The 26,408-nt window shown below is 37.0% G+C and overlaps 1 protein-coding gene across 1 annotated transcript in view; it reads left to right on the top strand.

The window, feature by feature from the left end:
* Nucleotides 1-22,432, top strand: part of LOC131550904 (alpha-tectorin-like) — a 54,353-nt gene extending 31,921 nt beyond the window's left edge. The window contains 32 exon segments of the mRNA XM_058793418.1: nt 6,563-6,634; nt 7,027-7,419; nt 7,556-7,948; nt 8,039-8,128; nt 11,365-11,745; nt 11,829-11,927; nt 12,277-12,419; nt 12,582-12,860; nt 13,046-13,141; nt 13,232-13,385; nt 13,556-13,809; nt 13,932-14,078; nt 14,159-14,738; nt 14,863-14,952; nt 14,955-15,445; nt 15,550-16,114; nt 16,216-16,533; nt 16,536-16,819; nt 16,943-17,327; nt 17,330-17,512; nt 17,669-17,874; nt 18,038-18,247; nt 18,499-18,687; nt 18,770-19,059; nt 19,247-19,518; nt 20,087-20,206; nt 20,315-20,499; nt 20,658-20,815; nt 20,927-21,172; nt 21,432-21,594; nt 21,908-22,010; nt 22,108-22,432. Coding sequence (XP_058649401.1) covers nt 6,563-6,634; nt 7,027-7,419; nt 7,556-7,948; nt 8,039-8,128; nt 11,365-11,745; nt 11,829-11,927; nt 12,277-12,419; nt 12,582-12,860; nt 13,046-13,141; nt 13,232-13,385; nt 13,556-13,809; nt 13,932-14,078; nt 14,159-14,738; nt 14,863-14,952; nt 14,955-15,445; nt 15,550-16,114; nt 16,216-16,533; nt 16,536-16,819; nt 16,943-17,327; nt 17,330-17,512; nt 17,669-17,874; nt 18,038-18,247; nt 18,499-18,687; nt 18,770-19,059; nt 19,247-19,518; nt 20,087-20,206; nt 20,315-20,499; nt 20,658-20,815; nt 20,927-21,172; nt 21,432-21,594; nt 21,908-22,010; nt 22,108-22,211 — 7,643 coding nt within the window. The 3' untranslated portion in view covers nt 22,212-22,432.
* The last annotated feature ends 3,976 nt before the right edge of the window (nt 22,433-26,408 follow it).

Consider the following 26,408-nt stretch of genomic DNA (forward strand, 5'->3'; position numbering starts at 1 on the left):
TTTATTAAATGAACACATGCTATGTAACTGAAGTAGTGCAAAACAAGTACAGAAAGTGCATTCTGTCAACTTTTTAGTGCATGCAATTCACAATTTACACTGTGCAACTGGGGGAAATAATTAAACTGGGATAAGTATATATTTTATTATTTTTATTTATTTATTTTTTTATAAGTTTTTAGCTAAGAACACAAGTCAGTCAGCTGTCTCTGTGGCATGAAACTATGTTCCCACTGGCACTAGAGTGGGGGAACTATGACGTCACTTTGTAGGCGGATCGGCTGTTAGCATGAAACTGGTTCCTCGACAAAAAGCCAATTAGCCTTTTTCACACTTCCTCGTTTCTGGCTTCCGGATTGGTGCTTGCAGGGTAAAAGTTCTTCCGGTGACAACAGCGGCCGTACTGAACAAGAATGAATTCGAGAATCAAATACTTTTTTTACAAATTAGATCCTATGAAAATGCTTGAGCTGCTGGTACTGTACTCTACGAAGCGCAAACATTTCACAATTAACTGTTGGTCAGCTCGGGTCATCACAAATATAAGTTTGTTTAATTCTAAATGGTGGCAGTTCAGTTAGCTTTGCCATTCTGTCCGTTTGGTGCTGGCTGTGCATTATGACTCTCCACGTGATTTTTTTTCGCTATTATTATTATTATTAAAGTATTGTTGAATTTTCTACTTGCTCTCCTTTGCATTAATGTGATGGAGTAAATGTACATTGTATAATGTGCCCTGAGAAATACATATTAAATAAGAGATAACTCGGTTGCTTTGTTCCTATTCTATCGGGATTAAGTTGTTGTGTTGAGTTTAATATGCTTCAACAGGACTGAGAATTGTTTAATGTATTCTTGGAAAAATGTGCATCTGGACATAAATGTTCACATCATGATAAATTAAAGTAAACTGAGATAATACGCTCAAATGTACAGGAGATCAAAGACTATTTAAAAAAGGGACTTTGCTGGAGACGGAGAATAGATCCATCCAGTGCTATGTTAAGCGCATTATCTCAAGAGTCAGCGGTCTGAGTGGAACATATAGCCTAAGTTACAAACAAGTAAAATTATATTTCTTTATAGATTATATAACAACAACAGAAAAGGTAAGAAACATTATTTGAGAAAAGGGCACACTGATAACGGAACTAGCTTTACCCTGCACTGACGTAATTTCCGATTCTTGTGAAAAAGGCTAATAGGATTTTTCCATAGGCTTTTGGATTATCGCAAAAAATAAGCTGTGTTCAATCATAGTTCATGAAATTTACACGTTTTGTCCATCAAGATAATCTTCACAAAATAATATAATTTGTTTTAATTTTGAAGCCGAAATAAAAGCACCAGAAGTAAAAAGCTAAACTTAGGCAATAAATGGACTACAGCACCACCGTCGCTCGCCTTCAACGTCACCACCATCACGCTCCCGACAACTTTTTCAAACTTATTTTTAACATGTTCAGTGAAGGATTTACTCTGTATATGAATGTTAATCCACGCTACATGAACCTTTTTCATGTAAACTGGAATAAATACAAAACTAGAGACAAACTAAAACTGAAATGAGACATTAGTAATAAATAGTATAGTGAATAAATGAACTAAAGGACATTTGAAAGCATGTATTTCTGTACATTTCGAAATTAGGTGCATTAAAAGTCAATAAATCATTGATTAATATGAATATTTGAATTAAAAACGTGTCTACATACTATTCAATGAAATTCTAGTGCATTTAATATATTAAATAACAGCAGAGTGAACGAGTTTTTGGATATGGTAAGCTTATTTTAGTAAACAAAGTACCACATTTCAGCTATCGTTTTGTTAGGGTGTTTACACAAAATGTTATTTTATCCTTGCTTCTAGGAAAAGCTTCTTGTGGCCGTAAACATTTAATTTTAACTTGGCTTTATGCATCATTAAAGTTTCACTTTCACCACATAAAGCCGGTAAATGTGGTGTTTACATGGATTAATCGTAATATGAGTTTACTTTATGGTCCGAACCCAGAGTCTCCGCATCAGTAAGCGATAAACTCAAGCATCTTCCCTCCGAAGACTTGTTTCGCATTTCGGGGCAAAGCAAAAAACATTGAACAACAATAAAATGCGGGAAACTATTCATTGGTTACTCTACAATTAATTGAATTACAAATTATACTACAACTGGAAAATACTGATTGATAAGCTGAATTGAAATTAATTAAAAAAATAAAAGATTCTTTAAATGTGAAATTAAAATCGCCAGCAGGTGGCAGCAAGTCACTGTTAACAAGTGAGTCATTGCGATTGAACCGAATAATTTAATGGATGATTCATTCAGGAACGAAACACCGTCATGTCTCTCAGAGATGCAAAACAGCGCTGTGGCTGTGTTTGGATTTATTTGTGTTGGCTAAATTGAGCAAAAACAGGCAATATGCTGTCTAAAACGTAAGCCCCGAAACACCAGGGGGCCCCCTTGCTGTCAAAGGTGTTTTAATTTTAATTTCGTTTTTCAATTTGGCCAGCGGTTAAGAAAACATGAATGATCATTTCTTTTAATGCGGTGCTGTCACGCTCTCTACGTAAAAATCAGTCAAATCATGTAACCTGAATGTCATACAGTCTCAAGGCTCGAGAAAAAAAAACAAAACAAAAAAAGAGTTGAAAGCATATACCGAGCCGCGGAAGAGATACGGTTTCTCGAGCGCTTTCCGCGAGCGCGATTCGAGACGGAGTGAAACAGGGACAAATGCGTTTCATCCATTCTTTCATCACAAAACGTCTTTCATCCCGAACCGAAAGCCTTGTACCGAACGGTTTAATACGAATATACATATATCTGTATTATATAGCCTATAGCCTACAGGGTGCGATTTGTGAAAAAAGCGTTTTCAATCTTTTGAAAAAAAATATTTACCGTATTGACCCGAATATAAGACGATGTTTTTTCCTTGGAAATACATCTGAAAAAACGCGTTCGTCTTATATTCAGGGTCTAGAATTTGACATGTCAATAATACACCCACAACAATAGGTGGCGCCAAAAACGCATAAAACGAGTGTGCCATGAAATATGTAATGTAATGTGTGTTGTAAAGATCGTGAGTGAAAACAAAAGAAAAAGAAAAGCTTACAGCAGCATGATCGTGACTGTATGTTAGCCTGATGGGACCAAACTTCCTCTGTAAGTGATTTAAAAACATAAGACAGTACCCAGATTTGAAGACTACAATAAGATTTCACTTCTACTGATAATAACATTTTGGTTGGCTACTATGAGATGGATAGCCTAAATGTTATATAATTCAGATGGGCTACCTGTTATTTCAATGATATATCAAAAAGTGTATATTTTTCAGTGTCATTGTTGGTGCATTTTACCAGTATTATTTACCATACTTCCAAAACAAAAATTAAAATAGGAAAAATATGCAATTTGAAAATAATTTAAGAAAAAAGAGTTGTACAGAGAGAGAGAGAGAGAGAGAGAGAGAGAGAGAAAACTAAAACAAGATTTGGTTTTCAAAAAGCCTTTTTCCAAAAGGTACATCTGGAAAAAGGGGGGTCGTCTTATAATCGGGACAATACGGTAATCAAAAGGATTAAATATGAAGATTAATTTTCACAGTCTTTGATCATTTTTACCAAGGGTGCCGATCTGTTACAGAACAGTAACACCAGACTTCACCTGCTGGACAGAGCAGGAACAGCAGAACTGGAAATCAAGATAATTGTAGACATGACAACTATTATCACATTTTTTTGAGGAAATTGCACATTGTTACATATTACATACATACTTATTTAATTACACACAAGAACAAGGGTTCACCCTAACCTTAAACCTTTTCATTATTTTAACTTTGAGCTGTCAATAAACATTTACATTTTCAACTTTTATTCAACGCCTCAGTGCTTCAGTACTGTTTGAAAAGAAATGTTTCCTGTACAAATACAAACAAGTGGTACTATAAGACTAATACAGATATACATTACAACCTGTTCAAAATAGATATATATTTTGAGCACACAAAAATAACTACTAATTTTTAAGAGCCACATGTCATTCGAGCTGATGGAAGCAAATATTGCTCCTATTATCTAGGTAGCAAATGGCTTAAACTGCGGATACACTTGTTGTAGGTGCAATCAGTTTACGTAATCCCTCATTAGTGTGCTATCCCAATATCTTGCCATAAAGATAACTGTTTGCCACATAAAAAGAGTATGTGTATCATCACTGAATTGTCCTTTCCCATGTCATTATTCTCTCAGATCCTACAACTTCCAGCTCTGATCCATGCTATAATTATAACACTCTTGATGACTATTGGAGAGACATAGGGCAAAATCATTACTATGGCTATGATGACACCCTTGTTGAATGGAGTGGCTGGTATCGGCTGTATCTGAATGGAGAAAGTGCCCAGATGTCTGAGAGCTGTGTGAGTAATGCGGGATGTGGTGGTTACACTGGACTGTATCTCAATGCTCTCATCCAACACTTGAGGATGGAGTGGTGACCCGTGAAGTTGTGGGAAGTCATGTGTGGTGGTGGGGGGGATATTACTCTCAGTGTGGCGCCTACACATCTACGTCCATCCAAGTCAAAGCCTGTGCAGGAGATTACTACATCTATGAATTTGTCAAACCCAACATATCAGCCCCCAATCCTACATACTGTGCAGGTGAAGTTTGATCTCTTTTTTCTCTCCAAATTATTGTGACGTTTTTAAAATTAATGCATTTTAAGTTCATGGTTAGTCCATGAACCATTCTGTAGGCTTCTGTTACATAGGTCTACTGAGGCGAGTTGAACTGAACCCAAGTGCGGTTTATTAATAAACATAAACAGAACAAACCAAAATGTGATACAAAACAGAAAAACAAACATGAACTAAACTAGATCTTGACATGACCAGACTTGACTAGAAAACATGAGACTCACAAACAGCAAGGTTACAATGAACAAAGCTTAACAAGAGATAATGGCAAATGAGGGCTATATACACAAAATAAATAAATAAATAAAAATAAACTAATCACTAACTAAAGATACCTGCGAACAATAAAGACAATGAACCAATGAGAGAACAGAACAAAACAACCAATCACAACATGACACAGAAAGTGTGTTTGACTTGAAGCTGCGCTGCGCAGATAGATCAGTGTCAAAGTACCATGAGAGCAATTGGACAGCAGACGACTCTTTATGCTTTCAAATCGTTCTCACAGTACATTGATATATATATGCCGATCAGTCTGCGCAGTGCAGATGCATCTCGAACAAGCCTAAAGACTAAAGAAGCACATGGCAAGATACCTGAGGGCCAGGGAATTACATGACAAAGCAGGAAACTAGACCAAGAGCACGAATACAAAGTAAAAGACACGGACACGAACAGAACCCAAAACCAACCATGATAGCTACTATGTAAGTCTCAACCCCCCCCCCCTCATAGCACTTCCCCTACTGTATCTCTCTTGTTACTTGTAACACATTTCCTCAAATCTCACAACTTTATACAAACCAAAAATAGCATTAAACTAAAGAAATTTAATTTCTACTAAATTGATCTAAATTTGACTTAAATTTCAACTGTCTTGCCATATTATTAATATTAAAATGATAATACAGAATCAATAAATTACTTAATTTATAATGAATATCTCTTCATAATTTACCTGTCCTCCAGTTAAAAATGAACTTTTATGAAATCTTATTTTTGCTAAAAATAAATATGTGGGCTTTGTGAAATTGCACTGCTTTTGCAGTTTAAATAGATAAACAATAATCATATCAACACTATTATATATTGTGTAATATTATACAGTATATTATCATGAACGCAGTGCTGGTACATGAGTAGTTATGGTGTTGTTCTGTGCCGTTCTGCAGGCTACAGCCAGGACTGCACACCACTAGTTAAAATTGCTATATGTGGTTGGTTGAAAATCATAAAATGAACAATCATTGTGTTTTACAATGTAATATTCTAAATTGCCTTCAATGTACAGTAAATAGTACAGTAAAAAACAGTATTTTAACAGTACTTTTTCAAACTCTTTGACAGTTGCTTTCAGCAGCATCAGCAGTGATCCCTGCTACAACTATGAGTATCTGGATCGTCCCTGGAGAGCCAACAATGAAAGTGGAGCCTGGATTTGTGATGACTATTTCTCCTGGAATGGCTGGTACCGGCTTTTCTACAATGGAATGAACATCCAGATGTCAGAGACCTGTGTTAATTCATACAGCTGTAACACATACAATAGTCTGTGGCTCAATGGTCCTCATCCTCAGATAGAGGATGGAGTGGTGGTCAGAGAGGTCTGTGCATCGTATTATCAGGGCAGCTGTTGTGATTACAAGACAAAACCCATCAGAGTGAAAGCGTGTCCAGGCAATTACTATGTCTATGAACTTGTGAAACCACAATTCTGGTGTACAGGATACTGCACAGGTACCATGCTTTTTTTATTTTTTTATTTTTATTTATTTATTTACTTACAAAAGTCTTTCCTAACTTTTAAAATGATCTCAGTCATGTCTTGAATGTCCTTCTTTGTAGATGTCAGCACCATTTCACAGGTGGCTCACACTGTAAGTCCAGATATAATCACTGGATCCAGCATCACCTGGAGTAAGTTATACATTTTAATTTTTAAAAGTATTTACGGTAACACTTGAGATTAGCGAACACTACTCTCTGTTAAGTAGTTGCTTATTAGAATGAAAATTACTGGCATGACCATATTCTAGACCCCTTAACATACCTAACTACTACAATAACTACCTTATTTACTATCGATGAGCAGAACGTTTACTGAGGGAAATCTCTTAATACTAATCCTGAATGTGTTCCCTAATCTAAACCTTATTTTGCAATGAAAATGTCACCTTTTATACTTTTAGCTTCACTACTTCACACTCATGTTGTGAATGATTGTTACTTTGTTTTACTGTTTGAGATTTGCACTTGTGAAGCTCCTCATTAAAATTTAACTTGTTTGTTTTTATATCTTAATAACACAGATTATGACCCGTGTGAAAACTACAATGTAATCGACAACTACTGGAGAAGCACATTCAATTACTGGTCTATGTATGGATACATCTATGATCATGATGACACTCGTGTTGAATGGGATGGCTGGTATCGACTCTTCATTGATAGATCAAGTGCTCAGATGCCTGAGTCGTGTTTTTATTATATGGCATGTGGAGGTTTTAGTTCACTGTGGCTTGGTGGCTCTCATCCTCGGCTAGAAGATGGTGTTGTTACACGTGAAGTTTTTGGTTCTCACTATGATCAGTGCAGTCGCTACAGATCTGAACCAATCCAAGTCAAAGCTTGTCCTGGAGATTATTATGTCTACAAATTGACCAGGCCAAATCATTTAATCCCATTACCTGTATATTGTGCAGGTATTGTGTACTTTCATTCATCGTTATATCTGACATGCTTATCATCACTTCTACTGTTGGTTTTCATATTATTGTCTTGAATAAATTTAATCTTCAGTGTGTACAGTGATACTCTTTTTCTACTTTTTCATAATAGTTCCTTACTCCACCCCAAGTGTCGACCCCTGCTACAACTACACCAATCTGGATGAGCCTTGGAGAGCCACAGACAACTATATAAACTATTACTACTATGGCATGTGTGATTATAATGTGGAGTGGAATGGCTGGTACAGGATGTTCTACAATCGTGAAAATGCTCAGATGCCAGAATCATTTGTAAATCAAGGCATGTGTGGCACTTATGATCCACTGTGGCTCAATGGCCCTCATCCTCAGCCGGAAGATGGAGTGGTCACCCGTCAGGTCTGTGTCTCATGGAGTGCCAACTGTGAATACAAATCCCACCCTATACGAGTCAAAGCCTGTCCTGGAGATTACTATGTTTATGAGTTTGTCAAGCCAATGGTTTGTGGAGCATACTGTGTAGGTGAGCATTTACTCATATGTAATTTAATAATTTACTTTCTGGGTTTTGTTTTAAAAACATTTATTGATGTAAAACTGTTCTTAATACCAGACGCCTCAAATCAGTCCATCCCATCAGTGTCTACAACACCTGAGACAATCCCATCCGTAGAATCCATTACTCCACCAATCACAACCACTGGTAAAGTATTGTTTTGTTTTTGTAGCAAATAAGACACAAAGTGTGTTTTCAAAGCATTCTTCTCAAAGTCATATTGCTCAGTTGCCAAAGGGCTCAAAGGGCTCATGGTTGACTGTAATGGAGAGATGAGGCAGAGAGAGAATCCACATGCAAGCACAATTAAAAAAAAAAAAAAGTCAAACTCAGATAGTCCACACATTAATAAAAAGGAACAGGAAACAAGAAAGCATTTAAACAATGACCAGCAAACACAAGTGAAAACCAGAGTGGACAGTAACAAAGTAAATTTACTTGAGTATTGTACTGAAGTACACTTTTTGAGTATCTGTACTTCACTTGAGTGTTATTTTTTTCTGGAAACTTTAACTTCACTACATTTGAAAGACAAAAATCATACTTTTCACTCCACTAGATTTCTATCAAGGTCCTCAAAGTAGAAAGTCATTACTATGAGCAGCTTTGAAAGTCAGTGGGTGATTTTTTTTTTTTTCTTTTGATTTAAAAAAAATAATAATAATTCAGACAGTCTATCAGTAATCACTATTGTAGGGCTATGTGAAGTGATTTCCCAGCATTTTTTGAACACTGACCAGTTGAAAATGTAATATTTATTTACAACAATTCACTTTACAATAAACACGAACTAAGAATGAACAATACTTCTACAGCATTTATTAATCTTAGTTCATGTTAATTTCAGTATTTACTAATGCATTATTAACAGGGCCGCTGCTGGCCTAAGCAGGATTGTATTGTTGTGCCCCCTCCATCAAATATTATGGAAGTAATATTTACTTATTATTTAAATATTTATTTAAAATATATAATTTAAATATATGTAATATATATAACATTTAAATATATTAAAATATGTATTTAAATATTTATTTCATTCAGATTGGATTATTGCAGCTTGCTATATTTAGGGTTGTCTAAGAATCTTCTCTCACGGCTGCAGCTTGTGCAAAATGCTGCATCTAGACTGTTGACTGGCACAAGGAAGTGCTCCAGCATTTCTCCAGTGCTGGCTTCGCTGCACTGGCTTCCTGTTGATTTTAGAATCCAATATAAAGTTTTGATAATGGTTTTTAAAGGATTGCATGGCCTTGCTCCAGAGTACATTGCATGATGGTTGCAACAGCACTGTGTTACTAGACATCTGAGATCATCTCAGAGTTTGCTTTTACATGTTCCCAGATCATGGTTGAAAACCAAAGGTGATCGAGCCTTTTCTGTGGAAGCCCCACATCTTTGGAATAGTCTCCCATTGCACATTAGATCATGTGACTCATTAGACTGTTTTAAATCAATGTTGAAAACACACCTTTACTGTGGTATACAGTTGCCCCTAGCTGTTGGGACATTGTTCAGTGATGGATATTGTTGTGTCTTGTGTCTGTTTTTGATCATTTTTTTATATGTAAAGCACTTTGGTCAACTGGCATTGTTTTTAAATGTGCTATATAAATAAATGTTGATTTGATTTGGAGTAAAAAAACAACAACAACAAAACCTACTATAGGGGTAAAAATAGAACTTTGATAAAATATTATATTTTTAAAATATAAAAAAGTAAATAAATAAATAGTAATTAAGTTGTATTATTTACAAATTACAATTGTAGCTCTAGACAGTTCCCTATGGCTATTAACCTATTTTATTAATAGAGTTGTCTGATTTATTTTATAGTCTCAAGTATTCAGAAACCACGCAAAAGAAAATTAAGCAGTTTTACGATAAAACCATGGTTAATTTTTGTAAGGGATGATGTCCACATGTTTTTTGCTGAAAAAAATGTGTCATGTGTGCTGTGTCATCTATAGCAAAAAGATGGCAAAAAAATGTAAGATTAAGTTGATATTTGAATTAAACGTTGGGTCAATAGCCTATTGCACAAGGATTTGACCGTCCTGTAAGTATAACAGCAGCAATTGCCAGGTCTTTGGCTCCCTTTGCAGGCTTTTTAAATAACATGAAATGTACATAAATTGTTTATTTTGCATTACATTATGTATTTTAACAGTGTTATTCAATAATTATTAATTAGCCAATCTTTATTGCCTCATTGTTTTTATATTTTAAGTCATTTTAAAGTGTGTTGTTGGCTTAGGTCTGTTTTTATAACCACAATATATATATATTATTATCTGAAGTAGCCTAACAAAACCATGGTTAATTTGCGGTTACCGGCTACAAGAACCATGATTTTTTGGTTTTATTCGTGTTAAAACCATGGCTAATTTTCGTAAAGGAATATGGAAACTCGGAGAGAATATTAGATGAGTTGTTGGTGGTGATATTATTACCGACAATAAAACACGTTATTAACGTCAACAGCCAGAAAAGTTTCACAGGATTATGAATGTAGCTAGTCTACCTGAAAGTGATGCACAGGCTTCGTTTTCATCTTTTTTCTTTTTCTCGGTCCCCCTTTATTATACTGGTGCCCCAGGCTTAATGTTAACATTAGCACTGTGAACTAACATGAATAAACAATGAACAACTGTATTTTCATTAACTAACATTAAAAAATATTAATAAATAGTGTAATAAATGCATTGTTCATTGTTTGTTCATGTTAGTTAATACATTAACAAATGACACCTTATTGTAAAGTGTTACCAAAATAATAAAATGCAATGTCAAAGTGACATTAAAAAAAAATAAAAAGAAAGAAAATTTACAAAAGAAAAATAAATTTATTTTTGGTACTTAAGTACTTTTAAAAGCAAGTCTGTACTTTTACTTAAGTAAAAATCTGTCTTTACAACTTCCACTTGTAATGGAGTAATATTTGACCACCTCTGGTGAAAACCAAGCAGTAGGCTATACAGTATATACACACAGCAACAGACAGACAATCTAAACAAGATAACAAGGGGGCGTGGTCAATTGTCATGGGAACACACTAGGGTAACTATGGGAACAAACAAGCAGCTTGGGAGACAGGCAAACACATGGAACACAGACATAATAGCAGCTGGGAAACACTTCAAAATAAGAGTTCACAGTGAAACAGGGAAACACAGGCATTGATCATAAACATTTTAAATCCATTTTTTTCACAGCTAAATAAAAGGAGATGTTCAAACTAAGGACAGAATGTTATCATCTTTACATTAATTAAAGCACATGTTTATCAGGGAACTTGAGTAAAGAGTGTTCTGGAGATTTCATACCAGTTAACATTCATTTAGTCAGGAGCATTTATGTTTTTAATGTGTCCATATCAACAGCTCCCCCTGTTGACCCCTGCTACAACTACAATGTCCTGGATGATTCATGGAGATCCACCAACAATCAACATTCCTCTCAAATAATGTGTGATGCTGCGGTCAGCTGGAGCGGCTGGTACCGTCTCTTCATTCAGGATCAGAGCGTTCAGATGCCAGACACATGTGTTGAAGAGTATAGTTGTGGCACTAATGCTCCACTCTGGCTGAACGGAGGACATCCAACAGTTGAGGATGGAGTGGTCACTCGAGATGTCTGCGGTCACTGGATCAATAACTGCTGCTATTTCCAATCCAATCCCATTAAAGTCAAAGCCTGTCCAGGAGATTATTATGTCTATGAGTTTGTGAGTCCAACTGCCTGCAGTTTGGCATACTGTGCAGGTAAATATATTTATTTACATGTGCCCTTTGTTTATGTAAGAGATAATTCAGAATTTTTTTGCAATATTTATGATTTCTTTCAGATGCAAGCAACATAAACACTACCTCTACTACTGTCAGACCAGAGACAACCACAGCTGAAACTACAACCACAGAAACTACAACTATGGACATTACAATTGGTAATATATTGTAGTTGTTACAATGTGGAGGATTATTGTTTTGACTGAGCAAATCAGATCCATGTTATGTGTTTGTGATGCATGTAAATAATTTAAAATAATTTATCGTTATGTTAAGTTATATATGCTAATACATTATCAGCTATATTAAAGTAGGCAAAAGGCCACAGTTCGAAGCCATGCTGATATACAGTCATATTGCTGTATAATATTTGTTTTATAATAGAAAATAATACACATGTTACAGCAAGGTGATTGAAAATGTAAATGACAGGTATCAGAAAGTGATATTTATATTGTTGCTAATTATTGTTCAGTATTGTTTTTGTTTTTTTTCTTTCTCCCTCAGACGATGGAATCAATATTACAGGGCCATTTTATTCATTTGGAACTGGAGACACAGTGAATGGACGCATTGATGATGGAAGTTCATCAGTTATATACCTGCAGCAGACATTCATATTTTTTGGGCAAACATACAACCAAATTTATGTGAGTCATTTTGGAATGGGTGAAATTTAGATTCTGAGTGTCAATAACTGCAGATTGTAAACAGTAAATGGGGTAAATGACAATTCATAAATTTCTGTTACAAAATATTTTGCAGCTTTTATAAGAATCCTGCAGGCAATAATCAGTCCTCTTCTATTTCAGGTCAATAACAATGGACACTTGACTTTTGATGGGGCATGGTCCAGCTACACTCCATACCAGTTCCCAGCTTACGGAGGGAAAGACGTCATTGCTCCATTCTGGAAAGATATTGACAACCGAGGGAATGGTGTCATCTCATATCAACAGTACACCTCTGGCAGTGTCCTTACACAGGCGACCCAAGACATAAACCAGTACTTCCCTGACTTGAGTTTTTCTGCTTCATGGGTTTTTGTTGCAACATGGGATAGAGTAGCATACTTCTCCAATTCAGGAACAGTAAGTAGCACAGTTTTGTACCATGAAAATCTTAATTAATTATTAAATAACATAATTCTATCAATTAATTAAATAAATAACATTTTTTTCTTCTTTCTTAATATATATATATATATATATATAAATTTTATTTTTTATTTTTTTATTATTATTTTTTTTTAAACTGGCTTTTCTGTCTTTTTAAGGAAACATCTTTCCAAGTGGTTTTGATTTCAGATGGCCATCTTTCATTTGTTGTAATGAACTATGGTGCAATCGCTCCAACACAACGATATGTACAGGTATGCACTAGATGACATTGATATAATAGGTATTGCATTTTCTGTGAATAACTTTCTAAGCAGACATCTGGATGTCTTCCTTATCATTAGGCCGGTTATGACACTATCGATTCAAGTCACCATTTCTCAATCACTGGATCACTTCAGAATGACATCACAAGCCTACCACACAGCAGCAATGTCAATGTGCCAGGCAGATGGGCCTTTAGAACAGATCATGGAACACGGGGTTGTCAATTTAATGGTAATGTTGCTACCCTAACTGCATGCTATATTTGCTATTTGCAGCCAGACTATGAATGAGCTATTCAAATTGATAAGATTTTACCATGCTATTAAACCATAGGTAAAGCCTTCCAGTAATTACACAGATTTTAGGTGTTTATATCCATAAACCCTAAGTCTTTCTCATAGGTTTGCCAGTGCAGCTGGGAGACTCTTTCTGGAGTGATGCTGCCTGCCAGGAAAGATGCACCTGTACCAGCAGAGGCCTCCAGTGCAGCTTTGAGCCCTGTACTTATTCCCAAGCTTGTCGTCCTGCTGCTTTCCAATACTCTTGTCAGAACATTCAGCGGCAAACATGCACCATCTCTGGTGATCCTCACTACTACACCTTTGACAATCAGATTTTTCACTTTCAAGGAACCTGCACATATGTTCTGTCTGAGGTTAGTAATGTTGCTATGCCTTTCTATTTATAATGTTGCTATGGCTTTCTATTTATTTATTTATTGATTCGATAAGATTGGGATGCTTTACTGATATATACTGATTTTTTGTCATTATATAGGCTTGTGGAAATGATTTACCATATTATCGCATTGAGGGAAAAAATGAGCATCGGGGCAGTACACATGTGTCATGGACTCGAATGGTCAGAGTATTTGTCTATAATGAAGAAATTGAACTGGTTAAAGATCACTATTATGAGGCAAAGGTAAGTATCACTGTATTGCTGTAATGTTGAGTTCAGCCATCCTTCCATTTTTCTAATTTCTTTTTGTCAACATTGTCAAGGTTAATGGGACTTTTATAGCAACACCATTCACCCTCCACAATGGCTCCATCCAAGTCTATCAGTCAGGTTTTTCCTTGGCCATCAGCACAGATTTTGGTCTCCTCGTTACATATGATGCATATAGCTACGTCACCATCTCTGTACCTTATGACTACCAGAATGCCACATGTGGTCTATGTGGAAACTATAACCTACATCCTGAAGATGACTTCCGTTCAATCTCTGGGGAGATCTTGAGCTCTGATGTTGACTTTGCCAACTCTTGGAAGGTAGAGGGAGACACAGATCCTGAATGCCATGATGTCAGCTGCACAGGTCTAGGTTGTGCGGTTTGTACAGCCAATGAAATGAGCCTTTACAGTGACACAAACCACTGTGGGATTCTAGGAGATGTTTCAGGGCCTTTTGCACCTTGCCACTCTGTGTTTTCACCACAGACATACATAGAGAACTGCGTCTATGATCTTTGCTTAGGAGGAGGGTACCAGCCCATTCTGTGCCAGGCTCTCAATGTGTACGCTGCTCAATGCCAACAGCAGGGTGTACAACTAGGGCACTGGAGACAACCAGGCTTTTGTGGTAAGTGCCTTGTGTCTCCATTAGAAGTAAATTTGGCATTTAACTACATGTAACTGAAATATTTGTACAAGGTGAAATATTACAGAGTTTGAGGCATATACTTACTTCTGCTCTGCATTTCCAGAGATTCAATGTCCTGAGCACAGTCATTTTGAGCCCCGTGGAACAGGCTGCCCTGCAACTTGCAGCAACCCCTCCGCCCCAATAAACTGTCCTTGCCCAATCAGGAGAGCTGCATTTGTGATGATGGGTACATCCTGAGCTCTGGGCAATGTGTGCCTGAAGCAAATTGTGGCTGTGTCTTTGAGGGCTTCTATTACTCTGAGGGACACTCGGTAGTGTTGGGCGAGGACTGTGGGAGACAATGTGTTTGCAGTAGCAGGTCAATGGTGTGCAATCAGCACCAGTGTGGTCCAGCGGAAGTGTGTGGACTCCATAATGGCGTGAGGGGCTGCAGACCCATCAGTTATGCTACCTGTTCAGTTGAAAGCCTGGGTTCATACCACACCTTTGATGGACAAACTTTCAGATACCCAGGAGCTTGTGGACTGACCCTTGCAAGAGTGATGGGGCCATCACAACTGCCATACTTTGTGTTAACAGTGGAGAAAGTACCCAGAGGCCTTCAAGAGTTTTCCAGGTTCCTGAGGTTTGAGGCGGGGGGAACTCATGTTTCCATCGAATTGGGAGAAGGTAGCAATGTGCAGGTTAGCCAAAATGTTTTTTTTTTCCTTCAGCCTTGTATTAAGTACAGTTTAACCATTATCTCAAACTCAAATTCTAGATCAAAGTCAGATTTTTTTCTCCTCAGGTGGATGGACAGATGGTTGGTCTACCCATCAGGGTTGGCTCCAGTCAGATCCATATCTATCACAGCAGCACAAGAGGATTTGTTTTAGAGACAAACTTTGGAGTGACCGTTAGAGCTGACTGGCCGCACATTGTCCGAATCACAGCTCCAACCACTTACAATGGTACACTTGGAGGTCTGTGTGGGAACTTGAATGGAAATATTGATGATGAATTCTACAGCCCAGATGGTGTCCTGCTGGATGACTCCCAGCTTTTTGCAGACAGCTGGCGTGATGGATCCCTGTCAGCTCACTGTGTGGATCCAACAGATGTTTGGGAACCAGGTCTTTATCAGAACAGGACTGAGTTCAATACACACTGCAGCATCATGGCCATGGATGATGGACCATTTGCTGAGTGCAGCAGAACACTAGACCCTTGGAAACGGATTGAAGATTGCATTCAGATGCTGGAGCAGACAGATGGTGCCAGGGAGGCTCTATGTGAGGCCCTGCGAGGCTACACACTGCACTGCCAACAGAATGGCATCACAGTTGGAGAGTGGAGGAGTATCACCCACTGTGGTTAGTATTTTACAAATGTGACAAGATTTTCAGCATTAAAACTATATATCTTCTTCAAAGTGCTGATCATTCATTGTCTTGTCCATGTTTTGTCTTCCCAGATCCCAACTGTCCAGCTAATACCCATTATGAACTGTGTGGTACATCCTGTCCTGCAGCCTGCCCTAGTCTCTCATTTCCCTTCCAGTGCACGCTGCCATGCCAGGGGGGATGCCAGTGCAATGATGGACTGGTGCTGGATGGAGATCGCTGTGTTCCTCCCACTGGTTGCGGCTGCCGCTATGATGGACGCTATCGACAGCCTGGAGAGCAGTTCTGGCATGGTGAAGAATGCCAGTTCCTGTGTGTCTGTGATGGAATCACTGGAAATGTCCGTTGCACACCTTCATCTTGCAGTGAACAGGAAATCTGTCGTGTTGTGGAGGGGAGTATGGCTGCCATCCTCGTCCACATGGTACCTGTTATGCTTCAGGAGACCCCCATTACATGTCTTTTGATGGAACCTATTTTGACTTTCAAGGCAGATGCCGATATGTGCTGGCCAAAGTATGTGATGATACTCGTGGTCTACCGCATTTCCAGGTGGATGCAAGAAATGATGGATGGCATGAATGGCCAGCGTCAATAACTGTTGGAATTTTTGTCAATGTGTCTGGGCATCTTGTGCACATATCACAAGACATAAATGGTTATTCTGTTGTTATGGTAAGCAGGTCCCTCGCACTGTGACTTGCCATTGAGTATACTGTATGTGATATGAAAAACATTGTTGCTTTAATTATTGATAAGAATGTTTGTATAAACAAGATTTTCTGTTTCTTCAATCAGGTTGATGAAGAGATCAGAAATCTTCCCATCTACCTTGACTCTGGTCGGATATCTGTCTACTCTACAGGACAGTTTATATATGTCTCAACTGACTTTGGTTTCAGTGTCAGTTATGGTGGCTCCTGGGAAGTAATCATTGTTGTGCCAGCAGACTACAGTGGAGCTGTGTGTGGCATCTGTGGCAACTTTAATGGCCATCCCGAAGATGACTTTCTCACTCCTTCAGGTGCTCCGGCATCTTCAATAGACCAGTTTGGGGCAGAATGGATGGTTGAGGATGACATATCATACAATCATGACTGTGGTTTTCCTGAACTTCCTGGCTATTGCCGAGATGAGAGCACAACTCTCATCTCACAAGCCTTGTGTGAGATCATCAGGAAAGTCAGGGTCCCTTCAGCTTCTGCCATGGTTCTGTGGATCCACAAGCCTACTTTGATAGCTGTGTGTTTGATGTGTGCATTTCTGAGAACAATAATGATGTTTTGTGTCGCTCTGTCCAAGCCTATGTGAGTGCTTGTCAATCTGCCAATGCTGTTGTCTATCCCTGGAGAGAAAATGCATCCTGTGGTAAGTGACTGAAGGTGTAATGATATGTAAAAAGACAGACTAGAGATGAATTTGTTTTCTTCTTTCAAGGTGTTTCCCCTTTCATTTCAAAAAGAAATAATATTGTACATACTATTAAATGCATTGCACAGATACATTTTGTTGTTGCATTTCCAGTCATGGACTGCTCATCAAACATCCCAAACAGCCATTATGAAGTGTGTGGCACAGACTGTGGTCATACGTGCGCCAGCAGCATTGATGCTAGTTGTGAACACATGTGCTCAGAAGGTTGTTTCTGTGAAGAGGGATTTGTGAGGAGCGGAGGACTCTGTGTACCAGTGGAGCAATGTGGCTGCTTGTATGATGGATTCTACTATAATGTAAGGATTAAAGCATTGTTTTCCTTTAAGCATTATGGATAACATGTCACACAGATCTACAGTATGATGATACTGTACCATGATGCTGTTTTGTAGGTGAAAATACTCATTGACATCATGTTATGGAAATGTAAAATTCATCATTATCATTGTGGTTTTATAGATCGGTGAACAATTCTGGGATTCAACATGTTCTCAACGCTGTCAGTGTTTTGCTCCAAATGATCTACGCTGCTCTGCATCTTCCTGCCCACCAGCCATGGAGTGTGCTGTCAGAAATGGGCATCGTGACTGCTACAGTCCAATGTCCACTTGCACAGTCTGGGGTGACCCCCACTACATCACCTTTGATGGAGCTGTGGCCCACTTTCAGGTATGAATTGGTAAACTCTGCTGTTTTTGTTAAGTTTGTTCAAGAGGAGGGTTATGAGGGTAATTGGTGTTAGACTATCTAAACAAATTTGTCTGCAAATATCTTTCATGAATAAATTTCATAGCACTAATAAGTCTTTGATTTATGAATATATGTAATGCCTTGCAAGAAGTTTCTGGGTGTGAAACTGCAGCTGTGTGGGAAGTGAAAGAAATAATGAAGAATATGTGCATTGTGTTATTTTTAATTAGGGAACTTGCTCATATGAGATTGCTCAGACCTGTGGTAATGTCACCGACAATGATCTGGAGTTCCGTGTGGTGGCCACCAACAGGCACCGTGGGAACATGGTGGTATCATTTGTGTCTGCAGTAGATGTTTGGTTGTCTCAGTATGGACAACAGACACACATCACAATTGGCCAAAACAGGAGAGTTAAAGTAAGTTGGACTTTAAATGGTGTCAGTATAAATGTATTTTCTTTTACTTTTCTTATGTTCGAATTTTCTGATTTACCTCCAGGTTGATGGGAATGCCATCGACACACCAGCATATCAAATCAATGATCTTGTAGAGATACATGAGGAGCAGGGATTCATAATTCTAAATGCTTTCAATGAATTCATTGTCCATTTTGATGGACATAGCAGCCTTCTAGTCAGAGTGACTAAAAGATTCTATGGATCTCTATGTGGAATGTGTGGAAATTTCAATGGTAATCCTGCAGATGACAAAGTGCTGCCCAGTGGAGACCTCGCTCCTGATGACAATTCCTTTGGCCACAGCTGGCAATCAGACACCAGCATTCCAGGGTAAGAACCATGATAGAGCAGTGGACAGGGACAGGTAAGATTAAAGATTAAAATATGCAAGGATAGCAAATCATGTTAGTTGTTCATAGGTTGCTAGTTGTTAGCTGTAAACTCTTTCTGGGTCCAAGTGATGAAACAGTACAGGCATTTAACTGACCTTCATTTTTCATGGGTTCATGTACTTCAGCTGTGGTGCCAGAGACCAGACCGGTAATGCTGATGAGTGTCCATCCAGACAGAGGTACTCCGATCTCTGTAGTATTATCACCAACACCACTGGCCCCTTCCAGAACTGCCATCTTCATGTTGACCCTGCACCGTACTACTACTCTTGTGTGTATGATCTGTGTCTGTACACACGTGCAAATGGCATGTTATGTTCAGCTGTCGAGGCCTATGAGACCGCTTGTGCCATCTTGGAGATACAGATCCCAGAATGGCGCTCGGGTCTGCGGTGTGGTAAGTAATAATATTTCAGCACAGATTATTTTGTGGTCTTGTCCTCAGTGTAGCAAAAAAAAAAAAAAAAAGTAGTAGGTAGCTGAACTATCAACTCCTATGACAAAGTTCTTTCAAATGATTCAGCTCATGAAAGAGCTATGATTTTGAACATTTTGCTAACCTAACCTGTCACAAATCAGACATGGCTAGTTCTTAAGAGCAATTTCACAGCTAACATAGACTTAGACATATAGAGGGTGTTTATACAGAAATTTTAAGGGTAAAATAATGAAATCCCCCCGCAATTTAATTCTAATGCTAATTCATTCTAATTCTAATTCTACTGTTGAAAAAAAAAAAAAACTATTATTACTAAAAAAAAGAGGCTATTATTTGTGGATCTCAGTTGGAAAATGATGAATTATATGAAATTCACTTTAATTCACTCAAAAATAAATAAAATGTTTCATTTCTTTGAAGAATGTACAGCAATGATCATTCAGGGGGCTCAGAATGTTGAGCTCTGGCTCTGTTATCATGACTCAATGCCTTTGTGTTGTATTTCATCTATCTGTGCTTCTCTTAGATGTGAGAGATCGCTGCTCTGAGCTCAGCTGCTCTGAAGATGAATGGTGTGGGAAGAAAAATGGTGTTTATGGCTGTATGTGTAACGATGACCTACCCAGACCACAAGCCGACTCTTTTGGTTGGTAACATTCCACAACAGAATGTGAAATAAGTTTTTTGGTCATTATTACATTTTCTTTTTTAATAATTCTGACAATCTTTTGATTGTTTTTTCTCTCTCTCTCAGATTTCTCAGAGACCTGTGAAAGCAGCTCTGGATCCATGTCTGTGTCTCGCTGTCAGCTCTTTGAGGCTGGTTTTCCAGCAGACGTCTTACATCTCAATGATCCCAAATGCAAAGGAACGATCCGGAATGGCAGAGTGGAATTCCATTTTGATAACGATGTACACATCTGTGGCACAAATCTTGTGGTATGACAAATAATGTATAATCTATTTAAATACACCATCCAAAAGAGTTGGACTGACTGATACAATTTTGGGGGGGTTTGTATTTAATCATTAATTTTTTTTTAACACCTTGAATTCAATTTATTTAAATGTCAAAATGTTATGCATGTTGTTCACAGGCCAACGGCAGCCACATTATCTATGATAACCATATTCTGGGGACACCAAGGAAAGAAGGTCTCATCAGCAGAGAGAAAATCCTTAAGCTTTCTTTCAGCTGTGTTTATCCTCAAACACAATCACTTTCCATGAATGTAGAAATCAACCCACTGGAGACGTGAGAGTCAAATACAAATTCTGATTCCAGCTGTACTCTTTTATTTAAGGAGTACAATTTTAGCCATAAAGCTTAGTAGTTTTAACACCGATCTATCCATTATTTCAACAGCATTGTGCACAAGATCCTCCCCGCTGGTGAAGGCAGATATCAGGTTCGGATGATTCCATATGAGGATGATGAGTTTACCCGGCCCTTCACTGGTAGAGTGGACGCACAGCTCGACCAGAAGATGAATGTGGAAGTTCGTGTTGAGGGGGTTGACAGCCGTCAGTTTGCCCTGGTGATGGACACGTGTTGGGCTACACCTGTGAATGATCCTGATTACAGTCTCCGCTGGGATCTCATCGTTAGAGAGTAAAGCAATGTTGTTTTTTCTGTTCCTTAAAGCTCAGTCTTAACTCACTGTAGCATTTTTAAAAGTAACTTTTTAAGTAAATAATAATCCATATCCCTTTTAATTAAGATGACCTGACATATTATCTTCCAGTATTGCAGTACTAATGCAACGAATTCCATTTATTGTATACAGAATGCAAATGTGTGATGATTTCCAGGAAATCGCTTTTGAGTTTAATGTCTCTCAATTAAAAGAAATTGATTTGTTGATTCTCAGGTGTCCCAATCCAAATGACGACACAGTGGAGCTGCGGCAGAACGGCGTCTCGACATCCAGCCGTTTCTCCTTCAGGATGTTCATCTTCACTGCAAACTCCACTAAGCTTTACCTGCACTGTGCTGTTCACCTTTGCCTTCTGTCGAGCAATCGCTGCTCAACGGTGAGTTTAGAAAACCTCTAATAATTAGTAAAACTGTGATGATGTGTTTGTGTGTAGCTATAGAACTAATGTATGGAAATGTATTGAATGTATCTCCAGGTAATGATTGTAATGGTTAAATTGTAAAAGTTAAAGATTTTACCATTGATAGACCCCCGTTGATCAAACAATAAATACTGGAAGAAAAATGTTATCCTTAATGTCCATGGTGGTAAGCTTTGTCCTCTTCTGGAGACTATGCACTCCGTTATGTTTCATGTTTGTTGATATTTATCAGGGATTCACACAGCTTGATTTTCACTTTCTCTTTTAGGACTGTAACTCTGGACATCACTGGAGAGAGGGCAGGTCTCTGGACTTCCATGACAGTGCTTCCATATCCATGGGTCCTCTGGTGTTGTCTGAAGGGAACACAGGTGAATATTTTATTTAATCATTTGTAAATGAAGATTTCTGTTGATTTCTGCTATCAATACATTACAATTCACCTTGCATTATATTCCCTGTTCACAGATAAGTGGGTCCCTGAGCAAGTGAAGGTATCTGAGGCTTCTTGTCTGTGCAGTTCTCTGATGCTGTTACTTGTTCCTCTGATCAGTTTCCTGACCCTATTTTAATGTATTTATTCAAACATAATGTAATCTTTTACATGCATAATTTCTAATGCCATTTTAATGAATATTTGAGGGTTACTAAATTTCTCTTTGTCATAAATGTTATTTTATGTTCCATCATCAGGTATTTAATCATTTACATGAATTGTTATATACTACATTAATCTTATTTTTTAGTCTTGCTTAATCATGCAAAAACATTAAAAAGTAACTCCTGTTCTCCAGTTGCTTTCTTTTCAATTCAACATCATTTTATAAAAATTGGGTAGCAGACTTCTAGAAATACAAACTTGAAATATGTGATACTGAGATCAGGGTCAGACTTTGTTGGCAGCCTATTCGAAATTTTAGAAACGGACAATAGTTTACTGTACCCAGATTAAATGAATATTATGAAACTTATAAATATAAAGTAAAAAAAAAAATGTATGACAATAATGACAAATTTGACAAACAACCTGTTCCAAATTACCTTCTAATTGTTTTAAAAGTACACAAGAACTTAATGAAATACAAGCAATCAAAGCACGATACAGTTGTGAAGTACTGTATCTGACTAAAATGTTTGAATCATGATAGAGAGTCAAGTCATTCAATGTATGTGAACAGCATAACACAAGCACTGTGAGTCTGTAAGGAGAGGGTAACAGCAATATAGATGTGTTTATTGAATTTATTATAAGCAATATAAAATAGGGACACAAAATGCAGTTGAAATGATCTAGAAGGTAATGGGGGGAAATTATTTTGATGCTAAGCAAGTCACTTCACAATTTGCCTTTTTTCTCTTTTGCAATAATTTACTTTCAGTACAAGGAATAAAGAGATTAATGATCATAGTCTTACCTTTAACTTGTATGTTTGCCATCATCTTGCTTATAGTGATGCTACGATAATATGCATGAGCTGAGGCCTTCTATTTTCCTTTCAATTCTAAAGGCTTGAATGTAGCCACACTGGTTGAATTGTTCTTACAGAGAAAGTCAAGTGTGAGGTTTGATCACTGGACAGATTAACAAAAATGTTCTTGTATTGTTCTTATGTTTACTTGAGAAACTGAAACTGAAGAGCTGGGTAGGTCAGAGTGCATTCAGTGTGAGAGAGAAATTTGCATAAGTTCATATCTGAACAGTCCTTTGACACTGCACTGAAATATTACTACATCTTACATCAAAACCCCTATAAAGCAGACTTGTAGTGCAGGTAATGTGTGTCGAAAATCATTTGCAGACTCACTGCAACATTCAGATAATGTTATAATATTTTAAGTTTATAATATTATAAGCCACATTGTTGAATGCTGGCGTGTTTGGATTTGACAACTAAATATTACAAGTCAAACTAAAATTTCTACATTTGATCATAACCAGTCTGTAGTCAAATTGTAACTGCCTAAGACATGATGATGAACATGTTAAGATATAAGTAAGGGATAAACAACGGCTAGCTGTGCATTAAACGATTTGAATGCACGATGTGGAGGCGAAGAACCGCCGGACGCGCAGCGGAGGCCATTGATTATCCCGTTTAGCCCATGCTCATTTCCCAGCATTCACATATTAAAGATGTTAACAATATTTGTGCTGCAATATTTGACCGGAACGATAAAAATGACGGTTATTTTCGTCTGTATTACTATTCAACTGTAACTGTATGTTACTATGGTTACCAATGTTTCTATTTCTATTTAAGAGGTATTTATTGTGTTTCAATTGTTCTCCGAGAGTTAAAATGCTACATATCTGAAAGACTCTTTGGTGTGGTGCTGTATGTCATGTATTCAGTAGGTATTCAATCAGTATAACAGGTTTTTGAATCTAACAGATTTTTACTTTACAGATATCTTTTTTTCATTGCTTGCATGCTTATATTGTGTTTTTTTAGGACAATGGACAAATAAAAAAATCAATGGTCATTAAAAATGTAGAAATCAAAGGGTGGGTTGCACCAACAAGGTGAATTGTTGGATCATTCCTCCTTTTTTAATTAGTAACGATGGTAACGACAGTCAAAGGTCATTTGATGACGACACACCAGACAAACGAGACTGTCATAATTTCTAAGGCTGCTAGAGGGCGCTTGATTTCAAAACGTAAAAATAGGTCGTTTTTTGGAGGAGGACAGTCTCATTATTTGGCTCATGGATTATTTTGGCAACTTGTAATAATATGCAGAAACCACAATCACCCAAATTTATCATAGCAAGATAATGGAGAATAAAATAAAAACACTGTTCGTGCAAAGGTGACTGTCATGTGCTGTATGTAGTTCTTGGTGAATCTTGTTCAACTGGTTACAACTGGAAAAATCCACTTTCAGTGATTGACAGCTGCAGTTTTGTAACTTGACCAGTTTGACTAAAATGGTGAACATTTTGTTTTTACAACTTTTTATTTTTATTTTCTTCTTTATGTCTTTTTTATATTGGCGCCAATTTTGTTGCTGCAGCAGATTTAGTGCAAAGTAGCTGGAATTTCTTTCGATACTGCACTTGGACGTGTTTCATTTCGTTAATATTGGTGGTAATTCATGATACCTAATGCAATAGCTAATGAATATCAATTTTATTGCTTTTAATAAATAATATGTATTATATTATGCTGCTTCATAAGAAATCAATTACTTAAATGTATTAGTGTATGGAGGAGATAATAATAACCGTATAAGAGCATGTTCATACCCAGCTAACAGGGAACGTTCTCGTAACTTTGGCTAACGTTCTCTAAAGGTTCTCTCAAAGTTATCAAAAAACATTCTTGCAATAATGTTAGTAGAACATTTTCTTAACGTTATCTGCCATTGATAAACGTTCTAAAAATGAAATGTTAGCATAAAAACGTTATAATTGCGTTGTTAGTGGAACGTTCTAAAAATGTTAGTATTAAAAACGTTATCATTGCATTGTTAGTGGAATGTTCTAAAAACCTTGACATTAAAAACGTTTTCATTGCATTGTTAGTGGAACGTTCTACAAACGTTAACATAAAAAAACGTTATCATTGCATTGTTAGTGGAACGTTCTACAAACGTTAGCACAAAACCCGTTATCATTGCATTGTTAGTGGAACGTTCTAAAAATGTTAGTATTAAAAACGTTATCATTGCATTGTTAGTGGAATGTTCTAAAAACCTTGACATTAAAAACGTTATCATTGCATTGTTAGTGGAACGTTCTACAAACGTTAACATAAAAAAACGTTATCATTGCATTGTTAGTGGAACGTTCTACAAACGTTAGCACAAAACCCGTTATCATTGCATTGTTAGTGGAACGTTTTAAAAACCTAGACATTAAAAACGTTTTTATTGCATTGTTAGTGGAATGTTCTAAAAACGTTAACATAAAAAAACGTTATCATTGCATTGTTAGTGGAACGTTTTAAAAAACGTTGACATTAAAAATGTTTTCATTGCGTTGTTAACAGAACGTTCTAAAAATGTTAGTATTAAAAACGTTATCATTGCATTGTTAGTGGAACATTTTAAAAACATTAGCATTAAAAACATTATCATTACGTTGTTAATGGAACATTCTAAAAACGTTAGCATTGCATTGTTAGTGGAATGTTATTAAAAACGTTAGCATAAAATCTTATCTTCTGTGGGATGTCTGAAGAAATGTAAGAAAAGTTAAGGATGAGTATAACGAAAAATAACAACTCAAATAATACCGTATTATCAGTAACATTTTTGGTATTTCAGTGTGAATTGAACTACAAACATTCTTAGAACTAGCGTAATTTTTCTGTTCTCGAAGTTGCAAACAAATGTTCTAATAATATTAAGTTCACTTCTTAAAGTTGGCTTGTATGTATGGTTAGTTAAATATTCTTTAAATGTTACAGCTGTGGCATTTCACATTTAAAATAAAAATTAAATGATATCAATGAGTCCATCAATGAGATTATTAAAATCTGTTCTAACTTGCAGTGTACTTAAAAGTCACTATCAAAATATAAAGTGTCACACTTTATTTAACATAAAAGTTTCTCTGACACCATACATAATGATCACATTAGCCATTAATTGAAAAATGGTTCAGCTACATGCTTACAGTTAACAGGGAATGTTCTCATAACTTTGGCTAACGTTCTCTAAAGGTTATCTCAAAGTTATCAAAAAACGTTCTTGCAGTAACATTAGTAGAACGTTTTCTTAACATTATCTGCCCTTGATAAACTTTTTAAAATCGTTATCTGC

Source organism: Onychostoma macrolepis, chromosome 12 (genome assembly GCF_012432095.1).
Source record: "Onychostoma macrolepis isolate SWU-2019 chromosome 12, ASM1243209v1, whole genome shotgun sequence".
NCBI classification, from domain to species: Eukaryota; Metazoa; Chordata; class Actinopteri; order Cypriniformes; family Cyprinidae; genus Onychostoma; species Onychostoma macrolepis.